Source organism: Carassius carassius, chromosome 6 (genome assembly GCF_963082965.1).
Source record: "Carassius carassius chromosome 6, fCarCar2.1, whole genome shotgun sequence".
In the NCBI taxonomy this organism is placed as follows: Eukaryota; Metazoa; Chordata; class Actinopteri; order Cypriniformes; family Cyprinidae; genus Carassius; species Carassius carassius.
This window is the reverse complement of record NC_081760.1, coordinates 7,720,170-7,731,384: the sequence shown is the minus strand read 5'-3', so window position 1 is coordinate 7,731,384 and position 11,215 is coordinate 7,720,170. Positions and strand designations below refer to the sequence as shown.

The 11,215-nt window shown below is 37.8% G+C and overlaps 1 protein-coding gene across 1 annotated transcript; it reads right to left on the bottom strand.

Annotated features, from left to right (window-relative positions):
• Positions 1 to 286: 286 nt before the first annotated feature.
• LOC132141846 (FERM domain-containing protein 7-like) lies at positions 287 to 10,700 on the bottom strand. The gene is made up of 12 exons (XM_059551509.1): positions 10,404 to 10,700; positions 6,927 to 7,031; positions 6,047 to 6,089; positions 5,373 to 5,451; positions 5,195 to 5,292; positions 4,961 to 5,075; positions 4,163 to 4,310; positions 3,958 to 4,053; positions 3,319 to 3,482; positions 2,772 to 2,840; positions 1,510 to 1,585; positions 287 to 1,434 (listed from the first exon to the last, which is right to left on the bottom strand). The coding sequence occupies exons 1-12, from the start codon at positions 10,530 to 10,532 to the stop codon at positions 397 to 399; spliced, it is 2,160 nt and encodes a 719-aa protein (XP_059407492.1). The 5' UTR covers positions 10,533 to 10,700; the 3' UTR covers positions 287 to 396.
• Positions 10,701 to 11,215: the final 515 nt, after the last annotated feature.

Sequence of the window (11,215 nt, the reverse complement as noted above, 5' to 3'; positions counted from 1 at the left end):
TCCGAGGACCTCCCTCTATTAACTGAGGGCCCCTTTCCATTTCAATCACATGACCTTGATCCTCCACTACTGACGACCCTAAATGTTTAGAGGGAGGGCCAACATCTTCAGGAGACTCAAATTGCACCATTCCCAAAGGATAAAATTCTACCCCATCGTCATCTGTTGCAACTATGTGTGGCTAAGCACACCCCCTTGATTCACAACTTTATGGCCTTGATATCACCTGCTACCTTCACTAAGTAAGGTACAAAGGTGTACCTTTGGAAAGGGTACCAACCCAGTGTCAATATTTGGACAATTTCTCATGAGAGTGCATTGTCTGCAGGTCTTATCGGTTTAAATTATTTGTTGAGCTCCATCAATCACAGCCAATGTTCAAGATTCTACACATAGCTACAACTTCATCACCTTAACAGTGGTGAGAGTTGTATTCTTCTCATCATTTGGGCAGTCCAAGTCCTCCTCCTCTCCATCCTCTTCATCAAGTTGGAGGCTTCCAGAAGAAAAGCGCATACGTGCCAGTGGACCAGAACGTACCACTTTACCCACTGCTGGAAAGTAGGGGTAAAAGGTGTCTGAATCCGAATCACTATAACTACCTGTGCCGAGTACACATAAAGAAGTCGGTCTTTCCGGGAGAGGGGCAGGACTTAGAGGAAGGTAGGTGGGTCTGGTAGGAATAGGATGTCGAGAAAGGTGTGGATAATATCCCAGCGGGCGGAACTCAGATGCGTAGGCAGCGGCATTTGAGGCAAGTGTCGGTCGCTGAAATTTGAAGTCTAATTGACTTGAGGCTCGACATGGCAAACCGGTCTGAAAAGTGGAGTCATCACTGTAATGGCCCACTTCCACTCCACTCAAGTCCAGTTTCCTATTCAACCCGGCCCTTAGTCCTAGTCCTCCTGTCGAGTACAATCTCGATTCTCCCTGGCCGGTGGAACCAAGCCTTTCCTGCTGCTTCTGTAGTTGTGGTGACAAGCAAGAGGACGAGTGAGCAGTTTGTCTGGGCAGGTATTGCAGAGGCACATGATTGTGATGGGTTTGAGGGAGGCAGTCTAGGGATGAGGACGTATGGTCTTGCAGTAGGTACGGGTGAGTGGCGAGTGGGAAATTTGGCAGCACTGGGTGGAACTGGAGGTGGGGTATGTTAGGATAGAGAAGCACAAGATGATGGGCGCTAGGAGACAATCGTCTCTTTGCCTTTTGTCTCTGAGCTCCTCTACCATGATGTTCCGCTCCTGATGTGGAAAGGGAACGAAGCTTGGGTAAGGCAGAGTTGCTTGAGAAGGCAGGATTTCTTGACAAGGGCCTGGATCGTTCCAGCTCATTAGTGAACATGACTTCCGCAGCGGAAAGGCTGCGCTTTGCTACGCCTGTCTGTTCGCTGTGTTGCCCAGCAATGGTTGGGTTGGGAGGTAGATGCTCATACAGCTATGAGAGAAAGAAACTAATTAGAGAAACATGATCCAAAAACACATCTAAAATATAAGTATACTAGTACAATACCTGCTTAGAGACATCAGTCAGTATGTCAGGAGAGGATCTGCACTGTCGTGTGTCATATTCAGAATTGCAGTAACTTCTGAGAAAAGTACAAAACAGTCAACTTTACATCATTTGTAGGTTGTCTTTCTCAAAAGATGTAAAATCTGTGGTGTATTTGGCATTTGCTCTGTTGGTTCCTTTCCCAAATAGTGCACTCAATGTGTACTTATGGTCTTAAGGACTCTAAATGGTCATCACTTGTCCGTTCATGAAATTGTAGGGTGTCCCATTTGAATTTTTCTGATGGTGTGTTCATGAGGGCCTTTGTTTGAGTGGCTCAACACAGTCATGTTGACTCAACCATTGGTGTTAGTTCAGGACTACCTAATTGTCTAATCCAACAGAAGACAGCAGTGTTTGGGAAACATTTACACTGCCTGTCAAAGGATTGGGATCGGAACAATTTTTTTATGTTTTTTACCAGATTTTCTTATGCTCATCAAGACTGCATTTATTTGATCAAAATTACAGGAAAAAATGTAATATTGTGAAATATTATTATGATGTGAAATAATGTTTTTCTATTTTTTTATACATTAAAATCCAATTTATTCCTGTGATGCTAAGCAGAATTTTCAGCATCATTACTCCAGTCTTCAGTGTCACTTGATCCTTCAGAAATTGTTCTAATATGTTGATTTATTATAAGTGCTTTTTTCAGGATTATTTGATGAATGAAAAGTTAAAAAGAAGAGCATTTATTTAAAATAGAAATCTTTTCTAAAAATATACACTACAGTTCAAAAGTTTGGAGTCAGTAATTTTTAGCAAGAAATAAAAAAAATTATTCAGCATGGATGTGTTAAATTAAGAAGTGATTTATATTGTTAGAAAAGATTTATATTTTGAATAGATAATGTTCTTTTTAACTTTTTATTTATAAAAGAATCCTGAAAAAACTATCGCAGTTTCCCAAAAAATATTTGGCAGCACAATTGTTGTCAACATTGTTAATTCTAAAAGGATATTAAAAAAGAAGCCATTATTTTATATTATAATAACATTTTTCAACAATACTGTTTATTTTCTGTATTTTGATCAAATAAATACAGCCTTTATGAGCATAAGAGACTTCTTTAAAAAACATTACCAGTCTTACTGATCCCAAACTTTTGACCGGTAGTGACGATTATTCCCACTAGTGGCTCAGAAATTACAAGTAGGCCTACAATCTATGCACAAATGTACTCCCCAAACATACAACACCCATTATAATATCGTACCTTTCATAAGTCAAATGTTTCTTGTCTCCAGAGCCTACACACTCAAGAAGTTGCTTCTGTGTCCTGCCACTACAGTACCATACAATCATAAGAATAAAAAGAGACAGTTGTTTTAAAAGTATTAATCTTTTGAACAGTAAACTTCTGTATTGCTGTGTCATTCTATTGTGACAATCCATTTTCCTGCTGCTAAAACTGAATATTAATGTTTGATATAAAATCCAGCTGTGTATGATGCATCAGATCCTGAACATGATCAGTGATTCTCAATACATTAATTAAACTAAATCAAAATGCAGACCGTTTCTAATACTGTTTCCACCCATCATTTTTATTATACTGCTATTTCAATTTCACACATGTAAACCAATGACTTAAGTCTACAGATGTGTTTAGCAAAGAAGATTATAAATACTCTATTTAATATCGTAATTTCTGTCTCTCAGAGGGTTTATGGAAGATGATTAGGAATGATCATAGCATAAAGTGTTAGACAACTGGGGTTTCTCAATGCACTCCAGAAATCTAAAGTCTCTCTGTCACATACCTGTATCTGAAACTGGATCCTTTGCTAGACAGAATGGACTTCTCATGTGACTTGGGCTCTTCGGGAAGTCTGAAGAAAGCATGATACTCCACACACATCTTCCAGAATGCCTTACACACATCTCTGCTGGCCATGGAAAACTCAACAGTGTCTCTCCTTGAAGGCTAACACAATAAGAGTTGAGTGAATGACATACGAAGACTTTACTAGTCATTCCATGCAAAATTCATTTTTTGACTGCATTTCCAGCCTCAAATGAAATGCTTTCAGCCTGAAGATAGCTTAGAATTATATTCCAATATTAATGGCAATCATTAATATAAAATATCTAAAATTTTACCACTTAATTGTTGTTGATTATTTAGGATAATAAACTAAATTTGTGCATCTGCCTTCTTGCATTTGACTTTTAATGGTCTATCGTACTGTTGTCATTCGTGATAAATTGCTTGTGCTGCTCCTCATTTGTAAATCTGTCAGCTTTGTATAAATTGTCTGCTAAATGACTAAATGTAAATCTAAAAGTTAGGTAGAAGATTGTTTTAAGTGTTGCTGAGGAACTATTTTATACTTTTCCCCAGAGATTCCGGTGTAAAAAAAAGAACAGCTGTTGCTATGGAGGGATTGCTTGTGTCTCACCCCAGTCTCAGTGTGAAGTTTGATCAGGAAATGTTTCCTCTTGAAGCTCAGCTTTCGGATCTTGGCCCAGCTGAAGGTATTGATCTTTGTGTTTCCCTGATAACGGTATATTCCTTAGCTGCATTTAGGGTTGTTGTGTATATTTGTTTTTGTGTGTTTTTCCATATATAAGGCTAAAGCATAAGCATATATTTCTGTACAGTACCTGAAAAACGAGCACTCCCATATGTGTGACAGCGAGGTTGATCCTCATGCCTTCTCCATCATGGGCAAGGTGGGGGCGGATCCCGTACATGTCCATTTTCCGGGTAACCTCCAGCAAATGCACATCTGATTCAGCAGGAGTGTGACCTCTGACCCCAAAAACCACATTATTAGATGTTCAAGTACTCATCTGGGTTTTGATTTGGCAACTAAGTCTATCATGGCATATCATGTACATTAAGTGCTGGGTAGTATCTAAATTATACGCAGTCTGGATTACATAATCAGATTCCAAACATTGCTTATCGCTTACATATGTTTGAAAAGTCCTCCAGTTTATGGAATTGCACACACAGAACAGCAACTAGTCAGGTGACTATAATTACATGGAAACACAGTTTTTGACCACTTGATTTGTTTTAACTTTAGATTTTTATGATTTAATTACCTATTAGCCTTTTATTAACTTAAGAAACCCCTGCAGTTGTTTCACAAAACCCATTTTTGCAAACCACAACGTAATGTTTAATGCACTGCATGTTGTATTTTTATATCAATATGGTACAAAATTATCCTATTAAAATCAATGTGATAAAGTCAAAGGTCAGGTCAAAATTAAGCAGAAATTATACCACCTAACCTTTTTTTCATATAATAGACTACATTATAATTTGTAATAATCAGTAATGGATTACAATTTGTAAGTAATTTACCAATCACTGTGTACATTATTGGACCTGCATGTTAATGGAAATATTATTTTTCTGGTATGTTTATATGGTGTGTAGCTGTATGTTACCTGTGCTTCTTGTGAAAGCGAATAATTTCGTGGTCCAAGTACTCTTGATTTGGCACATATTGCTTATTTTCAAGATGATGAGCATCTAACTCCTCGTCATAGTTTCCAATTTCTGCTACAAATGGGGACAGAGAGAGAAAAATATAATCTGCATGTGATAATCAAACAAGATCAATCAATCAAGATTTAAAAGCTTAGAATTTTTATGGCATGTAAACTTTCAATGAGACCTACATTGCAGTATATGAGAGACCAGCAGGGCGGCGCTGTTATCATTACAGGTAAGGCTGCCATTTGACAGATCCTGTTTGATCTGAAGAGCAAACAGATACCTGTATAAAACAGGCAGCAGTCAGACCTATCACCAATCACCATCTGTTTATCTGCCTTTAATCATGTGGGTGTGGTTTACCTGGTTAAGCCTCTTTGCAGCTGTCCTGGGTCAGGAGGGAAAAACTTCACTATAAAATGGAATGCCACATCACTGATATCTATGGGTGGGAAGCACACAATCTAAGCCTACGTTATTAATAAGCTTAATATTCACTAAAGGAAAAGGATAGTGAAAAGTGATGGTCTAATGGTTCACCATCTGTGATGGTAAATAAAAGGTTCAATTCTGGAAAGAACAGAATCAATAACTGCCAAATTTCTGACTTCTGGGATTACTTATTAGGATCTACAGTAAGCATCTAGGGTAGGGAAAAATGGGGTAAGATGCATCAGCTGCATTTTTAACTGTTATGCCAGCATAATAAGTGTTATTTCCACGTGTTTCGGGGTGAGTTTGATCACTAAATTGTTGAATAACTTTTTATGGAAACCCTATTTTATGGCTCACTGTTGAAAATGTTCTATTCTGATATACAATGATAGCAGATACACTTAAATATATTGAGTATATGAAATTAACATCTTAATCCTTTCTCCTTGCCAACAGTAAAACTCAAAAACTGGTACATCATTCCCCAGTCACCACCACTGTAAGTTAGCATAAGCATTTGCTGAACAATTAATAATAAGAAAATTAACCATGTGGACCATGTGACAACAAAACAAAAACAAAAATGACACAAGAAAGCTCACTTTTGATTTGCTTAGCCACTGGTTTCAGGAGTTCAAGCCAGACCTGTTGAAGAAACGTTAGCAAATACAAAGTTCTGTCAAGAAACACTAGATGCCACAAGCCGATATGTTCTATCTTAATCTGATATAACCACATCATTAGTCACATTACACAGCTGATTGGTTTCTTTTTGCCTAAGCAGCAAATGAGCTTGCTGCACAATATTCAAATACTTGGCTAGCGTCTAGCAGTTGCAGCATGCTTTAGAAACCCTCCACCTTCCCCAGTTCCACTTGTATTTATTTGATATGGGTAATTTTAATGAATGTTTTACAGTATATGGGGGTCATTTCATTTCTGTTATATGTGCAGCAGCAGTATTTTCAGCATGCTACTTGCTCTGCTGCAGCAACATAGCTGCAGATGTATTCTGAATACCAAATACTTTAACATGGCCATTAATAATATTACCATGCTAAACTTTCAGAGAGTTGTCTTAACAAACCTATCTATTTTCAGGGACAGTTCATCCAAAAATGAAAATTCTGTCATTTATTGTTCAACCATACTTTCTTCAGAACAAATCTGAAGTCATTATTCACTGAAAATGTTGTCATGCAATTAACTCAAGCTATTAACTCAAGAACAGCTGCGACAAGATCAACGCAACATGATCAATGAGTTGATCAAAACAGTCCGAATTGTGAAAAAAATCATAAAGACTTCTTTTGTGTTCAACAGAAGGAAGAAAGTCAGTATTGGAGCAACAAGAAGGTGTGTAGATTGTGACCAAATTTTCATTTTTTTCAAGGGTGAAATATTCATTGAAGGGCTAGACTCTGCTGTTTATGATCAAATTCAGTTATTGAAGTCAATGACAGGTCAAAGGTTTTCACTCACATAGCTGCCAGTATGGTGACGGAACTCCAGGCCAAAGTACTCTTTCTCCAGCAGCTTTAGATGACCACACACCTTATTGAAGAAATCAGAGCCCAGAATCTTTCTCTGTGGGAAGATGAAGAAGAATAAATCACAGAACAGAGAATTAAAATGCTTTATACATCTTACATGACATTTCAAAATTGTTACTGGTCTCAGTGCTGCTTGCATCGATGTATACTTTTGAGTGATCACAGTATCACTGTGAAATTACTTCAGATTTTCTTTCTCTATTTCTCTATTTCTCTATTACTTGATGCGGGTGGTAATGAGGTGGTGATGCGATTTGAGCAGAATGTTACTCTTAGAGGAACTTTCTCTGGTAATTGAATCTGCAGCAATTTAACTCCTCAACCAGATTTATGGGAAAGTCAGATGCTCACTAAATCAGCCTCAAAATACAGGGTTGCTGTCTGATGAATGTGTTTGTGGGCACATATGTGTGTGAGGATGTGTTCCTGAAGCCTGTATTTACTGTGACAGTGGGGATAGAACCTTCCCATTATCCTGTCAAAGAAAAGGAACATGAGAAGAAGATAGAGGGATAAAGTCCGGAACGAGCATAGAGAGGTTGAAGCACAGTACAAAAATAGATCCTTGAATCTTATGGCAGAGTAAATTTATGTCAGAACATATAGACTTTGTGATACTTCTGAAGACATAATGGATGCTTTCTTGCACTGTTCATTCAGAGCAAATGGGATTTTTATCATCATTGTCTTTAATTCAGTGCTAACTTTTTTTATGTGTCCAGCAAATATAATCTATATCAAAACACTCAACCCTTTACAGGAAATTTGAGAGATGCTTGTCCGTATAAAACCTGACGCCATGATGCCAGGTAGAAGTGTCACTTAATATTATTTATGTACTATTATAGTATTTATTATTATGTTGAAATTTTATTAGAAGTAGTAGTAAAATGAATGTTTCATCATGTTTTATTTATTTATTATTCAAATAATTTTGTATTGTAGTGTCAGGGGCATAATTTTTTTTTTGGGTGGGGGGGGGGGGGGGTGAATTTCTCATTTTCGTTTAAGTTTAAGTTTAAGTTTAAGTGTATGTTTTGTCTTCTAATTGTATTTCAGATTTACTTAAATTAACAAACGAATAATAGCTTTCTAAGGTATCATTTACATTTAGTCATATAGGTATAAAAACCAATGAAAACAGCCTAGTCACTAGGTATTTTCCTTTTAATGTAAATTAATTCGATTTTTTTTATTATTTTTTTTACCTGTTTTTAAGTTGATCCCTGCAGAAACAGCTAAAAAAAGCCTGTGATGATTGGCTGGCCTTAGTTGGTTTAGTTATAAACCATAGCTGGTTTAAGCTGGTCAAACTATTCAGTTGGTTTTAGCTGGTTGGTCAGCTGGTCACCTGGCCTAGTTAAGACCAACTTGACCAGCTAAAAAAGCTAAAGAAATATCCTGACCTGGCTAGAAGACCATTTAAATCCATCTAACAATCTTAGGCTGGTTTCAGATGGTGTTTTCAACATGGATTGGGAATGCTTAGTCTTAGACCAACAATAATGGGGAAGTAGTGGCCTAATGGTTAGAGAGTCGGACTCCCAATCGAAAGGTTGTGAGTTCGAGTCCCGGGCCGGCAGGAATTGTAGGTGGGGGGAGTGCATGTACAGTTCTCTCTCCACCTTCAATACCACGACTTAGGTGCCCTTGAGCAAGGCATCGAACCCCCAACTGCTCCCTGGGCGCCGCAGCATAAATGGCTGCCCACTGCTCCGGGTGTGTGCTCACAGTGTGTGTGTGTGTTCACTGCTCTGTGTGTGTGCATTTCGGATGGGTTAAATGCAGAGCACAAATTCTGAGTATGGGTCACCATACTTGGCTGAATGTCACTTCACTTCACTTCACATAACAGCTTTCCTCAACAAACTACACAATCTGAGGTGTCGTTAATTTCTGTATTTAATACTTAAAGGTCCCCTGAAGTGCCTTTAAACATGCAGCATTATTCTTTGTTGTGAAGTAATTTCAACTGAAACAGGAAGAGAGGGCGGGACATATCTGCCAGCACACTGCCTTATAAATTACCTCAAGACTATCATATTCATTCTAACACCTAAAAAAAAAAAAAAAACATTCATTCTGATTTCATGGGGACTTTAAGCGTAGGGGATTCAAGAAAACCCTAACCCTCAGTTTAAAAAAATAACAATAGCAAGCATCACTAAAAATGCTGAAATTACGTTTTCTTGACCAAGTATCGACTGAAACAACAGATCATTTCTCTTCAACCTGCCATCTTTCTCTTCAAATTTTATTTTTTTCACTGCCTCTTAACTAGTTGCCTGTTTGCCTGAGGATAGGGGATGCTGTCATGCTCTCTGGAATGAGGCCAAGACAAGCTTCTTTTCAGTGCTGGCCACAATGTTTTTTATCCTTATTCAGACACACACGCCTCATGGCCACTAACTTACTCACTCTCTGTCCACCCCCCCAACTTTATATCTCACCTGCTTTTTCCTGACTGGTAGGACACGATTGTGCTGTTTAAAAACAGTGAAAACCCCCAGGCATGTGCGCACACATACACACGGCATCCCTTGTGAAGCAGCTGAACCAAATGTGAGAGAACCCACACACACACTAGACACAAAACACATGACATAAAACACACACACACACAAATTTATCTACATTTTACAATAATTTACTTTAAATCAAAGTATATATAAACTTAAATAATTGTAAAATGTAGATAAATAAGTGATTAAACGTCATAAATGTGTATCGCTCTTGTTACCAGATACACCATACATTAAAGAAACTCTTGTACTTCAGTGATTACAAAATGTAAATATACTGTAGTGTAGATTTGTTGTCACACTTTTTTATTTTACTGAATATTTCACAGGCTAGGGTTATTTTTAAAAGTCAGTGTTTGTATAGGCACATAGCTTGAAGTCACAGCTATATAAAAGCTACATTTCCACAAAAAAAAGGAAAAAAAGAAGAAGAATCATTGAACACATTCTGTCCTTTTTCTGATAGTATGCCTTAATAGAGACTCACTATATGGAATAAAATTTAACCTGTAAAAAATAATAATAATTATCAGACACAAGTGAAAAAGGAAACATACAAATATATCAAATATATCAAACCATTATTTGGGCAACAAGTAAATATGTATGTAACAACTTGCCCCAATCTGCCATTTATGAAAACTACAGTTTATCTTTCATTTAAAATCTACCTTCATTTACAGTTGATCCCAGTCTGAACTGTGGCTTTATTGTGTTCACTTGTATCACAACAGATATAGCAAAAATATGATGCTATTAGTTTGAAGACAAAATTCTAATTTAGGACAACAAACAAAACCACTCCTATAGAAACAAGCTTCTGAATTTTACTCATAGCCCCCTTGTGACAACTTGCCCCGGTCTGTATTTATATAGTTTCTCACCTCCACCTCGAAAACTCTCTCGCTGTCGTCTAAAAAGATGATGCGTAATCGCAGTATCTCATTCTTGTTCTTCTTCCGCACGACTATCCTATTGACAGGTGTCTTCAGCAACTCGAACTTATCCCCCATCTTCTGTGCATCTGTTTAGTGTTTAAGCACCACACCTTTCTTTTAAATAAAGGACAGAGGGTCCATAATGTGTGATAGACTATTATCTGTTTGATGCTGTATTGAGGGAGTTGCGCGCGGCGGTCTCGTGACGAGTGTTCACGCATCGTGTTCTTAAACTGCATGAGCAGCATCAGCAGCCCCGACCTCAACCCAGAGCATCACACGCCTCACAATCAACACCAGGGGCGTCACTAGGCCCAGCCCCCCTAAAAAAATATTTGATTAATACATTTTTGATCGCTTTTGATTTAGCGCATTTTTCAATCTGCAGGGGGGGGGGGGGGCACCGAGCAGAGCGAACATCAGAGAGCACAACGTGTGTGTCGTGTGTGCGTGCATTTATTGATAGATTGCTAATGCTATGATATTACATCTGCAGTTCTTTGTCATAAATGCATTGCAGTTTACATAATGTAATGTTACTGGAGCATTGGGAGCACACGGGATGGCTCGGTTTCTCATCCAATACCAATACGTTTCGCTGCGTTCACCTTCAGCCCTTGTGTGATAGTTGTTTTTTATTCCTACAAAAATGAAGTGATTAACACCCATGAAAACATACTTTAGATTCAGAAAAAGATCATGATTTATTTTCATTTAAATTTTTGTTTAAAGTTTTGTATTAAGTAATAATGAATCAG